At 36.4% G+C, this 22667-nt stretch overlaps 2 protein-coding genes across 2 annotated transcripts in view; one reads left to right on the top strand and one right to left on the bottom strand.

The window, feature by feature from the left end:
- Positions 1 to 22667, bottom strand: part of LOC127855061 (serine/threonine-protein kinase OSR1-like) — a 112420-nt gene that overhangs the window by 40984 nt on the left and 48769 nt on the right. The window contains 4 exon segments of the mRNA XM_052390396.1: positions 4786 to 4845; positions 6174 to 6222; positions 11180 to 11313; positions 12235 to 12336. Of these exon segments, the coding sequence (XP_052246356.1) occupies positions 4786 to 4845; positions 6174 to 6222; positions 11180 to 11313; positions 12235 to 12336 (345 nt within the window).
- LOC127855060 (uncharacterized) lies at positions 15675 to 19814 on the top strand. The gene is made up of 3 exons (XM_052390395.1): positions 15675 to 16079; positions 16902 to 18286; positions 19015 to 19814. Exons 1-3 carry the CDS (start codon positions 15745 to 15747, stop codon positions 19386 to 19388), a joined length of 2094 nt encoding a protein of 697 aa, XP_052246355.1. The 5' UTR covers positions 15675 to 15744; the 3' UTR covers positions 19389 to 19814.

Below are 22667 nucleotides of genomic sequence, written 5' to 3' on the forward strand. Positions count from 1 at the left end.
AATGTGTTATTTTATTTGTATAATAATGCAGAATGGAAAACCTAACAAAGTAACTGTTTAAGAAGCTCAATATATTTAATATAATTGCTGCAAGGTCAGTTATATACATTTAATATACAAGAACACGGGTAGTACAGTACTACCTGTATTTTTGGATATGGTAGTACAGGTACTTATTGACTTTCAGCGTTACTCCTTTTTTTACTGTCAGTGGCAGTACCGTTACTTATTTCACAAATCCTTATCTGGAGCTCTGGAGACTTATACATTCTATTTGACAATATGTTTAACCAGTGCTCCAGTTAGGCCTAAATGGAAGGGCGCCCCCGCCCTGCCCTTCAGAGGCCCGCCATGCCCTTTTTTTACATGAAAATTACTAAATCTCACATAGTATAATTAATTTATTCCTCATTGTAGATGTTTTATTTGAATGGTTAAAAAAAAGAGAATAATATATTCTAACAATTATTAATAACATATAAAATAATATGCAACAGGAACATTCCAAATACGTCTGCGCGCTCGAAAGTGCCCTTTTGACAAAATACTGTGTGTCGAAAGTGCCCTTTTTACAAAATAGCCCCCCCCTGCCCTTTTTAAATCCTAGCTGGAGCACTGTTAACCCTATCTTCTGGAGCTAAAATTTAAGGACATACAGTGACCAATTCATGAAATCCTCAATTGACAAATTATATAGTGTGTTTTTTGCTTGAATCTGCAATTGCATTTAAAAAAAGAAAACACTATCTTATTGTGGAAAAAATGCAACCAAACAAAAGGAACATATAACTGGTGTTCGAGTGCTTTACACTGCTTCTTAAGGTCGCCGTGGTGTAATGGATATGGTGTCCGCCTTGCGACCGGGAGGTCACGGGTTCGATCCCCACCGTGGGAGCGTTCTTTAGATCTCCCCCAAAGACACCAAGTACTGGTTCTAGGCCCAGGAAACGGACTCGAGAGCGTTTATATAAGCCTAAGGCTTTCGACATAATCGAGCTAAAATAAATAGGTTTAAACTAAACACCCATGATCACTATAATTGAATTCACTCAATTCACTTCACTGAACAAATAATTCTCACTTTCATTGTATTATTCACTAAAGTCTAATGTAAGACACTTTCAGAAAACAAACAGTTTAAATCCATTTCTTCGGCTTTGATTAATCACTTATAACTTACGTTAATCACAACACACTAAGTCACTTTAAATAAAAGATTAGCTGAGATTTGTCATTTAATAAATTCACTATGTTCACTCATCACTTATTAAAAACACTAACTTGTTGTTGCATAAATTCACTAAGTCCTGTTCTTTATTAAATCACTAACTCAATATTTTCACTTAGAGAAAACAAGATGTGTTTGTGAAACACAATGTCCCCCTATATGACATTTGACCTTGAAGGATGACCTTGACCTTGAGCCTTCACCACTCAAAATGTGCAGCTCCATGAGATACACATGCATTTCAAATATAAAATTGCTAGCTTCAATATTGCATAAGTGACATTACATGAGCAATTTTGACCCATATATTTGACCTTGAAGGATGACCTTGACCTTTCACCATTCAAAATGTGCAGCTCCATGAGATACACATGCATGCCAAATATCAAGTTGCTATCTTCAACATTGCAAAAGTATTCATAAAATGAGCGATTTTGGCCACATATATTTGACCTCTGACCTTGAAGGATGACCTTGACCTTGATCTTCACCACTCAAAATGTGCAGCTTCATGAGATACATATGCATGCCAAATATCAAGTTGCTATATTCAATATAGCAAAAGTTATTGCAAAATGTTAAAGTTGGCGCAAACAGACCAACCAACCAACCAACAGGCCAACCAACCAACAGACAGGGCAAAAACAATATGGCCCCAACTACTATAGTGGGGGACATAAAAATACTCATTCACTTTCTTAGTTAAAAGAACTAAACTAACTCCACTAACTTAACATTCCCAGTTAGTGAAACACAGTAAATCATTAATTCAAAATTTTCATTTAGAGCAAAATAAGACTAAGTCAATTTTACTTGGTGAAATTTCAACTTAGAACATAAACTCACCTCCATGATAAAACTAACAGTTGCTACATTAAACAGGTCTGGCAGATTAGTAATTCACTAACCCCAATCTTTCAATTAGTGGACTAACTCTTTCAACTTATAGCCAGGGGGTCTAGCATTAGTCTTTCACATGTATACCCAGATGTTTTGGTTAATTTGTTCTTATGGGAGAGGTCAACAATGTGCCAGTCCCCTGATTCTGAAGTGTAGCAGGCATAGTAACATAGGTAAACATCCAATCAAATGAGAGCACTGCTATTCTTAGCATCCAGGTAAAGATAAGCACAGATCATCACTGACCACTGATGTAAACTATCTGCACTTACAGAGAGTTTAAAGCATTTATTTCATTTCTTTAGAATTTATAAGTTATTAACTATCATCAATGAAGTTATTAAAAATTGTAATTTAAAGAATTATTATTGTAAGAATAAAAACAAAGTAAACTAAACTGCCTCCCCCCCCCGGCCATGTTTTTCCACCCATCATGACCATTTTTGAAATTGTCCAAGATATTTATAAATCGATGTTTAAAAAATAATATATGATGATTAGGCAAAAAATGTGACTTCTAGAGTGTTCACAAGCTTTTTTCACTAAATAAATATAAGAAAATGACCCCCCCTGGCGGCCAAGTTTTTTTACCGGTCCAAACCATTTTCAAACTCAACCGTCATATCCAAGAAGTTCACAATCTGTCAAAAAAACTGACATAAATATTAGTTTCTGTTAGTCTAGAAGTTGCTTCAAAAATTTAGTTTATAAAATAAGTCTAACTTAATCTAAAGATCACAATTTATGGAGAGTGGAAAACTCCAGTTACTCAAATGTAAAAAATAAGAAGAATTTACAAAAGTTATTTCAATCAAAAGATTCTTTATAATTTAGAAAATGCCAAATAACAAGGTTGCCATGGAAACAGTTTCATAGCACAGTAGTCTGCTAAATACACCAAAACACAGTAGGTTAACTTGTCTTAACAGTAAAGATCAAAGATAAGGCTCTACAGTGCATTAGTACATGTACATATATTTTATGAGATAGGTTTATCAAATTGCATGCAAACTACTGTCTTAATGTACACCACATTTTATGAAAGAAGTCCCAGGTTTATACAAGGGAGTTAACTATTACTTAACTATCACAAAGTATGTACAGGTTATCTTTCTTTAACATTATGGCTTATCACAACTAGACAGTTTTCAATATATACATATAGAGAAAACTACCCGCCCCTTGGCAGCCATGTTTTCAAGCAAAGGTTACCATTTCTGAACTCATCCAAGATATCATTGGAACAAATCTTCTGGGCAAGTTTCATGGCCTCTAGAGTGTTAACAAGGTTTTACTATAGCCATATAAGGAAAAATGCCCCGCCCCCTGGCGGCCATGTTTTTCAACCAACCGACATCATTTTCGAACTCATCCAAGATATTATTGGGATGAATCTTCTGACCAAGTTCTATGAGGATCGGACAATAAATGTGGCCTCTAGAGTGTTAACAAGATTTTGCTATAGCCATATGAGGAAAAATGCCCCGCCTCTTGGCAGCCATGTTTTTCAAGCAAACGTAACCATTTTCGAACTCATCCAAGATATCATTGAAACCAATTTTCTGACCAAATTTCATGAAGATAAGACAATAAATGTGGCCTCTAGAAAGTGGACAAGGCAAATGTTGACGTCGCACAACGGACGACGGACAAAAGGCGATCACAAAAGCTCACCATGAGCACGTTGTGCAAAGGTGAGCTAAAAAGTACATTAAATTGGATTATCAAATTCCGCTGTTAAACTCATAAATTTTAAATACAAACTGGAAGACATCATAATCTACAGAGTGGAAATAGAGCATGTCATTATTGCCTTAATATCATTTAAATATCTGTAATAAAATGTGAATTCCATGTCTTTTTTGTATATATCAACAAATTGTTAAATGTAAACAATGAAATTTATAAATCTTCATGAATTAAGTATTTATATAAAATATATAACCAATCTCTCGATTTGATGCACATATGTATATCGGTATATAAGACACGTAACTCACATTATAATTTAATGTAGTTTTATATGAAATGTATGATGGGCTGTAAGCTTTATTTACAAAATAAAAATAAAATCTGTTCTGTTCTACAAGTATTGCCCATTCTGCAAATATTACCAAGGTCACATATTCAGCAACCCAGTCTCAGACTTAAGAATAAACAAGAAATGTGTTTGTCAGAAACATTATGTCCCCTTCGGCGCCGCTTAAATTTTTTTTGACCTTTGACCTTGAAGGATGACCTTGACCTTTCACCACTCAAAATGTGCAGCTCCATGAGATACACTTGAATGCCAAATATGAAGTTGCTATCTTCAATATTGCAAAAGTTATGGCAAAATGTTAAAGTTGGAGCAAACAAACCAACAGACAGACCAACAGACAGAGCAAAAACAATATGTCCCCCACTATAGTGGTGGGGGACAAAAAAAAGAGACTTTGAACAACAAAAAATACATCCAGCTTTGAATATTCACGGGCCTCCACTGGGGATTATGGCATTAAGAAAATGTTCTACATGAAGAATGATATAGATAGAGGCAGTTAATGCAAAGTTTGACTCAATATTATAGCAATATTTGAATGTTCCAATTTGAAGATTTTTTTTCTTAGACCTAAGTCTGATAAGCCGTTGGTGAATAAGGGCCCAGGTATTCATACCTTTTGAGGTTTAACAGAGGAGCCTTCTGAGAGAAGTGTCTTCACCAGATACCCCTTGTCCTGCATAGAAAACATGCACAGTGCAGTGGAATGACATTCACAATCGCTCTTGGTGAACTGGGTTTATTGTACGTGCGTAAAGAGTCATCCCAGATTAGACTTTGCAGTCCGCACAGCCTAATAAGGTTCGACACTTTCCGCTTTAATTAAAAAAATTGTTTAACCCTTTACCTCTTAGATACGTATTTTGACGCATTTGTAGCCCCTCAAAAAGTTAAATTGAATAAAAGACTTTTCTTACTAGATTCAAATTTTAAATGCCTTATTTCCAACCCTTAGATACTGATAAGCAGCAAACAGTATAAAACCTGAACAGACTGCGAGTTACTCGCAGGCTGTTCTGGTTTTATGCTGTTTGCACATAACCATTTTCACTTTGGTTCCGAGTGGGAAAGTGTTAAAGGAAGTCTCTACTTAGCAAAATATAGTTAAAGCTGAAAGTGCCATCCCTGATTAGCCTGTGGGGACTGCACAGGCTAGTCTGGGCTGACACTTTACGCACATGAATTAAACCCAGTTTTATCAGAGCCTGGCTTATTTACAAATACACTTGATATGGAAATCTTGGTAGAAGTAAGTTAACTTATATTTGAAACGGCGTTAATAATAATTTCACATGTTGACTTTCATTGGAAATAGTGGTAGAATCAGATCGACATTAATTTTATGAACCTTATTTAGACTAATGGTACAATCAAGATGACTTTTATGAGAAATAGGCATAGTATTACATCTACAGGTTGGCTTATTGCAAATAGAGCGTGAATGACATTTACAGGTTGAATTTAATTTGAATAGTGGTAGAACAAGATTAACACATTGTATTCAACAAAGCGGGGAATTTTTCAATTTTTAATACATAATCAAAAGGCAAGAAATTAAATAGTATATTTTCAGGTTGCATTAAAAGGGTGAAATATTTACTAATTGGTATTTTATGTACTGTAACTTTCTTTTAGTCCTAACACAGCAAGTTAACAATATATGACATGAAGATGGAGCTATTAATTAAGACTTGTGTGCTTTTTTTTTGGTCCAAAGTAAAACATATCAATAAACACTAACCCTTTCAGTGCGGGAACCAAATTTTGAAGGCCTTTGCAAACAGTTTGGATCCAGATGAGACGCCACAGAACGTGGCGTCTCATCAGGATCCAAACTGTTTGCTATTCTGATAATATTCTTTGAAAAAAAATCGAAGAAAATGCTAATTTTAGAAATTCAGCAGACGACATTTTAGCAGACGACAAATTTCCCAGCATGCAAAGGGTTAATTAAGACTTTTTTGGGGTCCAAAGTAAACATTATCAATAAACACTAACAAATACCTTTGCTTTCTTGATAAACTCCTGCTTCAGCAGTTGCTTGGCTGTTGGCCTGTTATAAAGGTATAACAAATGTAAATGTCAAATCACCAAATGTTCATACAGTGCCCTGCACGACATAAGTGAAGCAACATATTTAACCTTCAACTCTGTTTATCTGTTACACAGGCGATAAACCTTAAACAATAAAACTGACAATTTTAATTTTACCCATTTGAAAATATTTAAATGGAATAATATTTAATGTCATCTCAATGTATATTGTATGAATATAACACATAATGCAATAAGGTAGGTAAACAAGAGCACCGCATAACGGGTGCCAACGCTCGGCTGCGGGTGTATTTTTTAATAAATGAAAGCTTGTCAGTTTTTTTTTTTTTAAGAGGTCAGTGACCTTGACCTTTGACCTAGTGACCCCAAAATGGGTGTGGCGTGTAGAACTCATCAAGGTGCATCTAAATATGAAGTTTCAAAGTTGTAGGTGGAAGCACTTTGATTTAAGAGCAAATGTAAAGGTTTTAGCACAACGCTGGCGGACGACGAGCTGGCTATGACAATACCTCGGGTTTTCTCCGAAAACAGCCGAGCTAATAACGTGTTTTGAGATTGACTAATGCATACATATGTATATATATATATATATGCATGAATGACCTGACAAATCATATTTCGATCTGCGGATCCCCCAAATTGCATTAACCCTTTCCCACTCAGAAGCAAAGTGAAAAGGGCTATGTGCAAACAGAATAAAACCAGAACAGCCTGCGAGTAACTCGCGGTCTGTACAGGTTTTATGCTGTTTGTTGCTCACCAGTATCTAGAGGTTGGAAATGAAGCCTTTAAAACTTGAATCTAATAAGAAAGGCCTTTAATTAAAATTAACTTTGTAAGAGAATACAAATGCGTCAAAATACATATCTAAGTGGGAAAGGTTTAAACGGAACTGTAGTGAATTGACTTTTCAGAAACTTGTGAAGTCAGATCAGCCCCTTTCAATCTGTAGTTCACACATATTTGAAGGACAAGTGCATGCATTTGCAGGATGAGTAAAAATTGTAAAGGGCTTGTCCTGCAGAACTAGTGAATTATTGAAATATTTTTGTCCCCTGCAGACATTTAGCAGATCAGCTTTTTTTAAATCATGGCTCCAGTACAACAATTTAAAGCTAAATCCTAGTTTTGGTCATTTTGGTAACACATTTCCATTTTGTCATTAAATCTAAAATACGTGTATGGCGAAACCTATTTATTTAAGCTTGATTGTATCAAAAGTTAATGACTATTGAAACACTTGTGAGTCAGTTCCTGGGTAGAACCAGTACTTGGTGTCTGTGGTGGAGATTATAAGATAAAAGAACGCTCCCACAGTGGAGATCCAACCTATGACCTCACGGTTGCCAGGCAGACATCATACCCACTACGTAACAGCAGGCTTTCCAGCAGCACCTTTGAAACTAGAGTGTTTACAAGGTTTTCTATAGCCAAATAAGGAAAACTGCCCCCCCCCCCCCGGCAGCCATGTTATTCAACTGACCGGAACCATTTCCATTTTCGAATTCAACTCTCATATCAAGGAAACAAATGTTCTGACCAAATTTCATGAAAATTGGGCCAAAAACGTGACTTCTAGAGTGTTCACATGTTTTCACTATATACATATAGAGAAAAATGCCCCGCCCACTGGCCGCCATGTTTTTTTACCGATCTGGACCATTTTCAAACTTGTCCGAGTCATCAATAAAACCAATGTTTTGACCAACTTTCATGATGATTGGGCAAAACTTAGACTTTTAGAGTGTTTACAAGGTTTCTCTATAGCCAAATAAGGAAAACTGCCACCCCCCCCCCCCCCCCCCTGGCAGCCATGTTATTCAACTGACCGGAACCATTTTCGAACTCAACTCTCATATCAAGGAAACAAATGTTCTGACCAAATTTCATGAAAATTGGGCCAAAAATGTGACTTCTAGAGTGTTCACATGTTTTCACTATATACATATTAAGAAAAATGCCCCTCCTTCTGGCGGCCATGTTTTTTCACCGATATGGACCATTTTCGAACTGATCGTCCGAGATATCAATAAAACCAATGTTTTGACCAACTTTCATGATGATTATGCAAAAATTGTGACTTCTAGTGTTAACAAGGTTTCTCTATAGCCAAATAAGGAAAACTGCCAACCCCCTGGCAGCCATGTTATTCAACTGACCGGAACCATTTTCAAACTCAACTCTCATATCAAGTAAACAAATGTTCTGACCAAATTTCATAAAAAATTAGGCCAAAAATGTGACTTCTAGAGTGTTCACATGTTTTCACTATAACATATAGAGAAAAATGCCCCGCCCACTGGCGGCCATGTTTTTTCACCGATCTGGACCATTTTCGAACTCGTCCGACATATCAATAAAACCAATGTTTTGACCAACTTTCATGATGATTGGGCAAAAATTGTGACTTCTAGAGTGTTAACAAGGTTTCTCTATAGCCAGTAAGGAAAACTGCCCCGCCCACTGGCGACCATGTTTTTTAACGGACCAGAACCACTTTTGAACTCAACTAACATATCATTAAGACAAACATTTTGACAAAGTTACATGAAGATTGGGCATGAAATGTGACTTCTACAGTCTTTACAAGTTTTTTCATTTTTTTGACCAAGTGACCTAGTTTTTGACCTGGCATGACCCAGTTTCGAACTCAACCGAGATTTCATTGGGACAAAGCTTCTGACCAAGTTTCATGAGTATCGGACAATAAATATGGCCTAGAGTGTTTACAAACAAATGTTGACGTACGGACGACGGACGGACGGACGACAGACAAAGACCGGTCACAAAAGTTCACATGAGCAATCATGTGAGCTAAAAACTAGGAGAAAACGAGGAAAATTATTTACAAAAAACTAGGAAAATGTAGGGAGTTTGGAAAAAACTAGGAGTTACTACTAAGAAGTTTATTGCCTTTTCGACTTTTCCCTACCTGATTACCACAGTAACTGTACACATTTCATACAACAGGACTGTTAAGCTGACTAATGGCTATATTCTAGAGCGTCACTCAACCTACACCTCGACTCAACCTCGACTAAGGAAGGCTCGAGGGCGCCTTCCGTTAGTTTGAGTCGAGGAAGAGATTGGTATTCACAGTGTTTACTTAGTTGAGAAGAGCTGGAGGAGTCGACAAAGCGTGAATGTGTTTTGTTGGGCGCCTATTGTTATACAATCCGTTCAATGTTTACAACAATATACATGTGTAAATTACATATTCTGACTTAGATGTGAAAATATACCCACAAAATGGTTTCTGTATGGAATTATTATTATTATTACATGATGCAATAACTGTCTGTACAGTTCAGTGTAATTTCTGAATTGAATATCCTCCAGAATTCACATTTTCTGACACATGTTCTTCTGAAAGGGTCTCCAAATTAATAATAAACTTCATGTACATCAAGTTATAAGAAGTTTATTTCTGTTGAACAAACATTTGTCAAGATCGTGCATACCCGCTTTAACTGTGAACGTTGTCGAATACATGACCATTGTTGTAAATATGCATCATTATAAATTAATTAAAAATCTCACCTGAAAAAATGTCACAAAAACCGATTGTTATTACTGACATGAGTGGGTTTCCTCAAATTAAATGTTGTTAACCATCTTGTACTTCATGCGAACAAGATTAAAGTGCCATGGTATATAAAACTAGCCATCACCAAAGTGCTCTAGAGTAAATATTATATCCATTAACACAAGATTTTGTGGTTCCAAATCCGCAATATAGCTTATTTTTCAGGTTACCCACACTTTGAAACTAAAACTAACAAAATAAACATATAGTTGTACGCGCTTCTGTTTTGGTATTCATAAAAAAACACGTTGAGTGAGGCTCGAGGAACAACTTCACTACCTCACCATATCCTCCCTCAGACGAGGAACCTAGAGCTGTCCTTACAGATGTAAATACCAATGTGAGTGAAGGAGGGGACCGTTAGATAAAATCATGTGCGTAATAATACTGAGGTTGGGTTAAGTGGAGGAACTTTTCAGAATATAGCCATAAGTTTTCATTTGTAGTCATCACAGAGCTCAGTCCAACTTTTAGGTATCACCTACGAAGGCTAGACTATGTGACCAATGACACCAGACCCCACAAAGACTACCAAATATTGTCAGCTCAACAACCTGAAGGTCCTATTTTGAAACAAAATCTCTAAAACACATTAAAAGACAGTTTTACCTTATCCAAAAAAGTGCCAAATTAATGAAAAACTAGGAATACTAGGAGGTTTTAGACAAAACTAGGAACAAGGGACAAAATTGTCACAAAACCAGGTTTTCATTGTGAAAAAAAATCTGATTAAGGGAGACAACTCAAACTGAACTTTTGAAATGAACAAACAAAATTAACCCCCTTTGTAAGTTTGTTTCAAAATAAATCTATTTTAAGTTGTGGTGACCTTGACATTGGAGATATTGACGTGATTCTTTCGTGCGACACACCGTCCCATGATGGTGAACAAATGTGCCAAATAATTGTAAAATCTCACAATGAATGACATAGTTATGGCCCAGACAAGCTCATTTATTGCCAATTTTGACCTTTGAACTCGAAGTGTGACCTTGACCTTGGAGATATCGACGTAATTATTTCGCGCGACACACCGTCCAATGATGGTGAACAAATGTGCCAAATGATTTTAAAATATGACAATGAACGACATAGTTATGGCCCGGACAAGCTTGTTCCGCCCGCCAGCCAGCCCGCCAGCCCGCCTGCATTCGCCAATCTAATAACCAGTTTTTTCCTTCGGAAAACCTGGTTAAAAACCTGGTTAAAAACTAGGAGCACATTTAATAAACTAGGACAACTAGGAAATACTAGGAAATAATAGAAATGCTGGAAAGCCTGTAACAGAGACCAATTTCATAAATCTAAAATAGGATCCTGGTTCCTGGTCTGGAAGGGCATACAGAATGGCAATGCATGGGGGGTTAACCTTTTCTCTGGCTCCTTTTTCAAGCAGTCTGACACAAACTTGCGGAAGACTTTACTGTAGTTCTTGTACTGGTCTTTGTCCTCCGCCCCAGTGTCCAGCGATGGCGGGTCATTTTGCAAGGTCAGCATCAGCACCTGTCGATACAAATGAACAATAAAACATACACTCATACAGATCACATAAAAACTCTGCCATTATGTCAAAGCAGTTTGTTAACCCTTTACCACTTAGATACGCATTTTGATGCATCTGTAGTTTCTTAGAAAGTTAAATTTAATTAAATACCTGTCCTACTAAATTTAAGTTTTAAAGGCTTTTTTTCCATCCCTTAGATACTGATGACCAGCAAACAACATAAAGCATGAACAGACTGCAAGTTACTTGCAGGCTCGTCTGGTTTTATGCTGGTTGCAAAAGCCATTTTCACTTTGCTTCTTGTTGGGGAAAGTGTTAAGGTATTCATCATATTTATTGATAGATTTATTATTTATGAACATATCAATCAATGATCCAGTAAAGTTGATGTCATAATTATAAACATTACAAAAGCCTACTCAACGCACAAAAGTACTTCTCAATTGATTTAACTTCAAAATATGAGATTGCGCTTTCGAAATTCAGAGCCTCAAACCACAAATTACAATCAAACTAGGTAGACGCAATAATGTACAAAAAGAGAACAGAATTTGTAATAATTGTTCTACAAACAAAGTTCGATATCTGGATTGTAAATACCATGCCATTGGAATTGGGGTATTTTTTATCAAATATGTGCTTCATAATCACTATATGTAAATATTAATAATTACAGCTTAACACAGGAAATTAGTTCACGTTTTTTGTTGAAAGAACTTTTGAAGAGAATTCATCAGGTGTTTCATTAGTATTTTCAATGCATGTACATTACCAAATTTTACAAAACATTTTTAGCAACAATCATTTCATTAAATGTTTTCAAAAGATCTGTCATTTAAATAAACCACATCTTGATAAGCAAAATACCCGCACTTTCAACTTCTGTAGTAGTGCAAATGCTTGTTAATGTAAAAACCTACCTTCATTGGAGGGTATTTATGATAGGGCGCTGTCCCAGTGGCAAGTTCGATGGCAGTTATACCCAGACTCCAGATGTCGGCCTTGAAGTCATAACCAGTCACCTGAAGAAAACAAGTCATAACCAGTCACCAGAAGAAAACAAGTCATAACCAGTCACCAGAAGAAAACAAGTCATAACCAGTCACCTGAAGAAAACAAGTCATAACCAGTCACCTGAAGAAAACAAGTCATAACCAGTCACCTGAAGAAAACAAGTCATAACCAGTCGCCTGAAGAAAACATGTCATAACCAGTCACCAGAAGAAAACAAGTCATAACCAGTCACCTGAAGAAAACAAGTCATAACCAGTCATCTGAAGAAAACAAATCATAACCAGTCACCTGAAGAAAACAAGTCATAACCAGTCACCTGAAGAAAACAAGTCATAACCAGTCACCTGAAGAGAACAAGTCATAACCAGTCACCTGAAGAAAACAAATTAAAGCATGCTTAGGGAAAACCAAGCTTATTGGCATGTGCATTAAGTGTCGCCCCAGAATATCCTGTGCAGTCCACACATCCATTCAGGCTAATCCAGGACCACACATTTTCGCTTTTACGGTACTTTTTGTTTCAATGAAGTCTCTTCATAGCAAATCCCCATTTTAGGCAGAAAGTGCTGTTCCTGATTATCTGTGACGACATTTTCGGCACATGCATTGGGCCCCCTTCTCTCAAAGCACAGCTCATATGTAAATTCATTAATATTATCAATTGTCGGGATATTGGCGGATAAGGAATGCATCACTTTCAAGTTACACACATTTTTCATTTCTGTAAAAAAGAGTTCCGCAGTCGGAGACATATCCCCTCCCAAACAAGGCTTTGAACTAGTGACCCCAATTTCAAAAGGGGTCATCTACTGTCCAAGGCCAATGCACATGTGAAGTATCAAGCCAATCGTTCAATTTGTTAACATGTTATTGATCGGAAACAATTTTCATACTTAATGTGACAGTGACCTTGACCTTTGACCTAGTGACCCCAATTTCAATAGGGGTCATCTAATGTCCAAGGTCAATGCACATGGGAAGTATCAATCTAATCTGTCAATTTATTGATGAGTTATTGATCAGAAACGATTTCCCCACTTATTGTGACAGTGAACATGATCTTTTACTCAGTGAACCCAATTTAAATAGGGTTCATCTACTGTCCAATGCACATGGGAAGTATCAAGCCAATCGGTCAATTTGTTGACAAGTTATTGATCAGATTTTTTTTCCACACTTATTGTGACAGTGACCTTTGACCTAGTGATCCCAAATTCAATAGGGGTCATCTACTGTCAAAGGCCAATGCACATGTTATTGATCGGAAACAATTTTCATACTTAATGTGACAGTGACCTCGACCTAGCAAACCCAATTTTAATAGGGGTCATCTCATGTCAAAGGTCAATGCACATGGGAAGTATCAAACCAATTGGTCAATTTGTTGATGAGTTGTTGATCGGAAACAATTTTCACACTTATTGTGACAATGACCTTGACCTTTGACCTAGTGACCCCAATTTAAATAGGGGTCATCTACTGTCTGAGGCTAATGCACATGTGATGTATAAAGCCAATTGGTTAATTCGTTGACGTGTTATTGATCGGAAACTAACTGGTCTACCGGCACACTGACCGACATCCAGCAAAGTTATATACCCCCTATTCTTCAAAGGGGGGGGGGGGGGGGGCATAATTAAATAAGCCCTTGCCGTCTTCTTATAAGTTCATTCAACAATCTCTATATCTCTGTCGTAGCTAAGCTTTAGTACTTGCAGTAGAAGCTGGCATCACATCAGCATCTAATTGCCCATGTTGTGTCCCCGGTAGAATGGAAAAATAGAATGAATTATAAACTTCCCCTTATTGTCCTTAACATCAGCCATTGTCCATGTTATTTCATGTTACTCTGTGATACTTTGTGTTTTCACATTGCTTGCACCGTGAAGGTCCTTGTCAGCACCCTGTCCATCTCCAGCATCGTCCTTGTTATTCAGAGATCTTATGTTATAGTCCTTGTATCAGCCTTGTTTCCACCATGTCAGTCCATGTTTGCACGGTCTATGTGCTCATCTGTTATGGAAGTGAAAAATCAAATTGTAACCAGGTTGTTTTGTGTAACCATCTATGTGCTCATCTGTTATGGAAGTGAAAAATCCAACTGTAACCAGGTTGTTTTGTGTAACCATCAATGTGCTCATCTGTTATGGAAGTGAAAAATCAAACTGTAACCAGGTTGTTTTGTGTAACCATCTATGTGCTCATCTGTTATGGAAGTGAAAAATCAAATTGTAACCAGGTTGTTTTGTGTAACCATCTATGTGCTCATCTGTTATGAAAATGAAAAATCAAACCTGTAACCAGGTTGTTTTGTGTAACCATCAATGTGCTCCTCTGTTATGGAAGTGAAAAATCAAACTGTAACCAGGTTGTTTTGTGTAACCGTCAATGTGCTCCTCTGTTATGGAAGTGAAAAATCAAACTGTAATCAGGTTGTTTCCTGTTACTGTCTATGTGCTCATCTGTTATGGAAGTGAAAATTCAATCAGAAAACAAATTTGTTTGTTGTAACCACCAGCATAGGTTCGGAGACAGTCGCACAACTGCCATCATGGTCCTTGATAATCTGGTGTATGAAAACTAGACTGTCAACAATAGCAGAGAACACCCCTATGTATGTACAACATACATGTCTAGATTTTTTAAAGCGTGGCAAAAACCTCAAGCAGAATATACCAAATGGACTCCAGCACTTGTGTACACCAGTAATCAACTTGGGTGATAAAATATATCAGATAGGTTTTATCTTACATCCTTCATAATAAAAATAAATATATTGATAAATCAGATAAAATGGTGTATTGTTTTATATTAGGTCAGTAGTAGTTGATATCCAGTCATTTAATTGGCTATTAACCAATTAACTTCATTTACAAAGCCTGAATTACATCAGGGTCAGTAAGAAGCCATGTAATTTAAAATGCAAGGCTCCAATAACAACATATAAATATGTATCAATGCCTTAATGTATAATATTTAAGATTTATTATATAAGTATTTATTTTTTGATTTAGCTGTCAAAGTAAATATAACCATTTGAATGCCTAAAACAATTTGATATGAGTAGCTTTACGTGGGAATGTCATTACTTTTTTGCATTTTTTTTTGCATTTGAATCTGAGTTTTTTTTACTGATAGAAAGCAATATCAGTATTCATTGTATTTATAAACATACTGTTTTTAAGTTTTAACACATCAACTTCAATACACTTCAAAATATTGGTATGAAAAGTTATGTCCGTTTAAACAATTTTTGTATACATGTCCACCAGTTTAATTTGGTGATAAGATACTGAGAAATCTACCCTGATATCAATTGAAACAATCATGTGAGTGGAGATCAGGTGAAACTGGTTCAAAAATCAGAATGTCAATTTATCCACATTCACCATAGTGAAATAAATAAAACAGCTTAAATGGCTTCCAATTTTGAGACTTCAATTCATAGGGGATCAGATTTGTTCTTTGACTTTTCTTGTTACACATGTAAGGGAAATGATAAAAACACAGAGGCTGAATTTTACTGCGAGGACTGTTCCAAGGTTTACTGTGGCGAATGTTTGGAGTACCATAACTTTCTTTATCAGAAGCATGTAACTTTGGACAAGAAAAACATCAGTAAGTGGCCAGTTTCCGATGCAACATTTGATGTTCTAGAGCAATGTCATGTGCATAAGGACAGGAAATTGGAAACATTCTGTGAGGACCACAGTGAGCTGATGTGTACTGTCTGTCATGTCTACAATCATAAGTAAGTAGTATACTAAGTAATTTTTATCCAGTTTAAGTGCTTGTACTAAGTGTACAAAGTTTGAATATTGCTAAATTTAAAAACTACAACATATTTTAGTTAAAAACAAGATTTCTTTGAGAAATAGAATGCCCCCAAGTAAGCCAAATATGAAGTTGCTATGTAGTTTTAGTAGTAGTAGTAGTAGTAGTAGAAGTAGTAGTAGTAGTAGTAGTAGTAGTAGTAGTAGTAGTAGTAGTAGTAGTAGTAGTAGTAGTAGTAGCAGTAGCAGTAGCAGCAGTAGTAGTAGTAGTAGGAGTAGCAGTAGCAGCAGCAGTAGCAGCATTACAATACCAATACTAAAGAATGATCAAATGGGAAAAGGTAACCTAGCACTGGCAGTAAATATGGGGCTCATTTACAGGTCAGATTTGGAATCTCTGCTGTAAAATGAGATTTTGAATGAATTTAAGGGAGGCAAATCTGTAATAAAAAGAACATGCATAAACCGTAGTTGTTTCCCTTGTTTGAACCATGCTTAATCCTTATAATGCCTATTTCCAGTAACTGTGACCTTCACCTGTGACCTTGACCTTTGACCTAGTGACCACAAAATCAATAGGGGTCATCTGCGAGTCATGATCAATGTACCTATGAAGTTTCATGATCCTAGCCCCAAGCGTTCTTGAGTTATCATCCGGAAACCACCTGGTGGACGGACCGACCTACCGACCGACCGACATGAGCAAAGCAATATACCCCCTCTTCTTTGAAGGGGGGCATAAAAATAAAGATTGAAATTGCTGATGTCTTAAATGCATTTAAAGGGGACTTCCTTTGCAGAAAATGCAGCCATTTTGTTCTCATAGCTGATAAAGTGAAAAACCTGCACCAAAAAGGGGATTTTAAGCAGTTGTCAGCAACTCTTGATACTTTACAAGAACAGTTGATTCTGAAGAATGATAACTTTGAGCAAAGTCTAAAGTCCCTGGAACAAGCCTACAATACAATTCTGGAAGAGATCAATGCTTTACGCAAGGCAATAAATGATTCTTTGGATCAATTGGTGAGGAATACTATCAAAGAGTTAGACACACTACTGGCTAAATTGAGGACATCTATTCAAACTGATAATGCAAACTGCAATGAGTCTATCAAAAAGATGACATCTTTTAAAGAAGATTGGCTAAATATTAAAGGCAAAAGTGATGCAATCCAAATGATTATGTACAGAAAATGTTGGGACATGTCTGTCAAGGCCAAAGCAGTTTTACAAGAAATGACAGAAGAGAATGATATAACACTGAGCTTTACACCTGATCCAATCATCCTTCAAACCATGGCCACTATTTCAGGATTGGGACAAATACTCATCAAAGATCGCAGAGTAACAAAAGAGACAAAACCTGAAGCATGTTGCTCATTATCCAGCAAAAGTGATCCTGAAATTCAAGCTATTGAAATCCACAACCAAGACCTGGTTGCCAGTCCAGTATCAGGAACTCCCAGACAAGCTAAAGTTGCAAACCAAACAAGTGCTCTAAACAAGCTAGATACAATTTCCAATCAAGCATCGGTACCACCTAAACAAGGTGACATTACAAACCAATCAACTGCTGTTAACAAGTCGGACTATGTGTCCAATCCAATTTCCAATTCATCTACACAGTCTAACAATACAAGTGCTTTGAACAAGCCACGCTGGATGCCTCATACAGTAACATCAAGTTCATCAACCCAGTTGGTCCAAGAATATCAATCAAGTGCACTTGACAAGTCTGATCCAAACCAAGTCATTAAAGTTAAGACTAGTAAGAAGTATAAAGTGTATATAGAAAAGGATGCATGCGTCTGCTTTATATCAGGTATCTGTGAGATAGCTACTGGAGAACTCCTGATCACAGACTTTAACAATAAAAAAGTTAAGCTGTTGGATCAGACCATGAAGGTGGTGGCCCACTGTGACTTGCCTAGTGAACCAGTGTCCATTTGCAGCATCAACTCCAATCTAGTGGCTGTTGCTATGGGTATCAAAGAGGTCCACTTCATTACAGTTACCAATCTTCAGCTGGTAAAGGACAAGACAATGAAATTCCAACATTTCTGCCATGGTATTGCCCACCACCAGGGCAATCTGTTAATTACAACTGACACAGCCCTGTACCAATACTCTGTGGATGGAAGACATGTGAGCAAGCTGTATGAAGACACAAGCGGTGAAAAGACAGGTAATTCTTAACAATATAGTTATTCTGCATGCCCATACTCATTAGACCAATCTTTTTACTATCAATGCAATCAATTTCATAATATCTTATAAAACAAACGTGTAAATAAGAACATGAACATTCTGAACAAATTTTTTATATGCAGTTTTATTGCATTCAAAAATACATGATAGATATACCTATTTGAATGTTTTCTGCCTGCTTCATCTATTTTCACAAGTATATATCCCTAAACTTTAAGCAACACAAACACATTGATCGCGATTATATATCACTTAACTTTTAAGCAAAATAGACTCATTGACAATTGCTATATCATAATGTATGATTACCAAAAAAAATATATACAAATGATATCATTATTTTGTGGAAAATTGTACTCAATATTTTCTAATTATACAATTTCTCCCCCAAAAATGAGTTTTTTTAACATCATTTTGTATTGCTTCCTGTTTCTGTTTCCCAACCTTAAGTGGGTATAAAGCATGCAATCAAGAGATATGTTTTTGGAATTGAGTATAATCAGATTTACATGCATATTCTGCTGTTTTATGTTTGTCTCTCTGTACAGATTTCTGTAACAGCATTTATGTGAATGAAAGGTTAAACATTAAATATATTAAGTATGCATGTATGTTTATGGGTGTTAATATTTTGCCTTGAACTGCCACTAATGCCACATCATGTTTCCATATACAACACCTCAATTTCACTGCTTTCAATACCAGTAACCTCCTGTGCCGTGAGTCCAGATGGAGACAGGATAATGATATATGTGACTAACCAGGCCAGCAAACAGCTGGTCACACTGTCGAGGAATGGCACAGTGATCTCCATACTGGCTGACCCTGCACTGAACTGGTTATACAGAGATGCTCAACCACGCCTCCATGTGACAGACTCAGGACAAGTTCTGGTGTGTGGAGGCATGTCCAACACAATCATCCAGGTGGACAAAGATGGAAGACAGAGACTGGCAGAGGTGGTCACAAGGAAGGATGGTGTGATTGCACCAACATGTGTCTACTACAGTAAACATACAGGAATTCTAGTTGTGGGAATGTGGAAAAATAATAACATTTTGGTGTTAAGCACCCACTGAATCTTTAATGTTGATATCTAATCATTAAAATATACATGGAATACATTAAAAACAGGACATATTCAAGGAATGAAAATATGTAAATAGTTCCCATGAACGAGTAGTCTTTCCATGACCTTAGCAATGTGAGTTAAAATATGCTCATATACTAACTAGTTTAACGGAAACTTCATTTGCTAGGATTACAATAATATCTATATAATCTACTATTAATTTCTTTGAGAGAATGAGTTTATGTGATACTTGTTATAAATGCTTTCATATACTATTATTTTATTTCATACCGTTTTGCATGATTGTGTTTGTAATGTACTGTTATGAATATGTACTTAATTAGTCAATGAGTTATGTATTGTTTGAACTTTATGTGAGCATGATAAAATATATAAATTGGTTTCCAAAAAGAAAGAAGAGGGTCATGGGCTCTACGGCACTCCCCTCAGACCAGACAGAACTAAACTATTCTGAGAGGGCAGACTTCAGAATAATACAAGAATTACTCTATGAAACATATATATTAATTTTCTAGGCACATTTTTATTTTCAATCTTTATGAATCTACCATAATTTCTCTAAGTTTGCAGACACTCAAAAATAATTTATTTTGTTCCTGTCCCAAAATTAAGATACAATACATACCGGTATATTAGTAAAATACAGGTGTTGACAAACAAGAGATGTGTTTGTCAGAAACACAATGCCCCCTATTGCGCCGCCTTGATTTATTAATTTTTGTTATCATTTGGCAGGTACAGATAATTATCTCCCTTCTTCGGGGGCATAAAAATACAGGTGGAGAAAGATTTAGAGACACTCTAAAAATAATTCATTGAAGATTGGATACAGGTATACAATGTTGATAGCGTCAATTGTTTACATGACTAATAGCATTTTCTTGTTAATTATCGCACTGTTAAGTATCAATTACTTTTACATATTTCACTTCAAGCAGCTGGGTGAAACTATTGTCTATTATTGGTTTCCATTCTTATTTAGGCATTTATCTGCCAGGTGATATGACCATAACCCAGTTGTAAACAAGATGTGTTTGTGAAACACAATGTCCCCCTATATGATGTTTGACATTGTAGGATGACCTTGACCTTGTGAAGGATGACCTTGACCTTGACCTTTCACCACTCAAAATGTGCAGCTCCATGAGATACACATGCATGCCAAATATCAAGTTGCTATCTTCAATATTGCAAAAGTATTCATAAAATAAGCGATTTGGGCCACATATATTTGACCTCTGACCTTGAAGGATGACCTTGACCTTTCACCACTCAAAATGAGCAGCTCCATGAGATGCACATGCATGCCAAATATCAAGTTGCTATCTTCAATATTGCAAAAGTATTCATAAAATGAGCGATTTTGGTCACATATAATTGACCTCTGACCTTGAAGGATGACCTTGACCTTTCACCACTCAAAATGTGCAGCTCCATGAAATACACATGCATGCCAAATATCAAATTGCTATCTTCAATATTGCAAAAGTATTCATATAATGAGCGATTTTGGCCACATATATTTGACCTCTGACCTTGAAGGATGACCTTGACCTTTCACCACTCGAAATGTGCAGCTTCATGAGATACACATGCATGCCAAATATGAAGTTGCTATCTTCAATATAGCAAAAGTTATTGCAAAATGTTAAAGTTGGCGCAAACAGACAGACAGACCAACAGACCAACAGACAGACAGGGCAAAAACAATATGTCCCCCACTACTATAGTGGGGGACATAAAAAGAATGATCAATGTGTCTCAAAAGAAGCACAAAAGGGCAGAAATCTGGTTAAATAGCATTGCAAAATAAACTGTCAGAAAGTATTAAGTCATTAATTATGGATGAAAACCCGTACGTCCAAACTTAGAGTCACAAAAAATAATTATTTATTAAAACTGTAGTGTGACGAAACTGAGTACATACAGTATGACATTTCTTTTAATTGTCATATTGCCAAACTGTTCTCTAAGTTATTTCCCATATAAGAAATGTTACCATATGGGCCAGGTAAGCTTTAACCCAGGTAGCATAATTTGAATAACTTTGTAGAGGACCCATAGGTAAAACTATATTTTATATATGAAAGCGATACATATAGGCTTGTGGTTTTGCAAAATTAAGATTTTTAAACAAGAGCTGTGTTTGCGAAACACAATGCCCCCTACTGCGCCGCTATGAAGCCATATATTTGACCTTGAAGGATGATCTTGACCATTCATCACTCAAATGTGCAGCTCCTTACATGCATGCCAAATATGCTATCTTCAATATTGCAAAAGTTATGGCAAATGTTTGCACAAACAAACAAACATACGGTTTCGCATCAAACAGTGAAGCGTACAAACGGTCCAAAAGTCAAAACCGTCTGATACGATCGTATCAGACGGTTTGACACCAAAACCGTTCGATACGGTTCTAGCTAAACTGTCTGATACGATGGTATGATAGGAATATGACATTTGGACCTATCCGTTCACCATACATGGGCTGTTTGCCATAAGGCGAAAACCGAGGATCACCACAGACCCATAATATCTACCGCGGTGTTCATCATGTTCGCTATAAATAATTGAACATAATTGTATTGTTTCTATCCCTTTAATTTAAAAGTGATAATGCATAAATAAAGTCTATTTTGATGTACACGCTGGTCGAAAGGATATAATAAGTATTTAAAATATATTAGCGACAATAAAACGCCCTAAAAGAGTCCCAAGTCTCTGGATTCCACAATACATACGTGTCAACTGTATCAATTGCATACATGCAACTTCTCCCATCTTTATCCATTACTCGATAAGCCCATATATGCCCAATTTCAAATTTTAAAAGCAAATTATGGTTGGGTAATATAGTCGATAATAGTGCTCAAGAATGTCGTAAACACATAACGTTCGCAATTTTTGAAAGTATCAAATGAATTTTGGCATATGATTCTCATGTTGTGAATTTCAAATCAAGTACCAGGCTATCTCGTGAATTATTTGGCATTGACTTTAAGAGTTAACAGTATTGATCATCTCAACGCTTTATTTTCGTTTCCGACTTTACGTATTGTCCGAATTTAAGTACGCATACATGTAATATCTACAAGAAGTATATGATTTTCTATTGTACATGTACATTTAAAACACGTGAATGACCCTCGCAGACAGGTGCTGCGTAGCATGGCGGTGATCATGGGTGTTCTCATTAACGATTGCGTGCAAGCGTGGCGGTTTCGGATGTTGGCCGAACACCGCGGTCAGTAGCGTGTCAGCC

The sequence above is a fragment of the Dreissena polymorpha genome, chromosome 13 (assembly GCF_020536995.1).
Source record: "Dreissena polymorpha isolate Duluth1 chromosome 13, UMN_Dpol_1.0, whole genome shotgun sequence".
Classification (NCBI taxonomy): Eukaryota; Metazoa; Mollusca; class Bivalvia; order Myida; family Dreissenidae; genus Dreissena; species Dreissena polymorpha.

What these genes read in the sequence shown, in the direction of transcription:
- LOC127855060 (XM_052390395.1), top strand. Translation starts at nt 15,745, where the DNA reads ATGGCTTCCAATTTTGAGACTTCAATTCATAGGGGATCAGATTTGTTC. An exon ending in TGTCATGTCTACAATCATAA is followed by an intron (nt 16,080 to 16,901) that starts GTAAGTAGTATA and finishes CTTCCTTTGCAG; the next exon opens with AAAATGCAGCCATTTTGTTC. An exon ending in CACAAGCGGTGAAAAGACAG is followed by an intron (nt 18,287 to 19,014) that starts GTAATTCTTAAC and finishes TTTCAATACCAG; the next exon opens with TAACCTCCTGTGCCGTGAGT.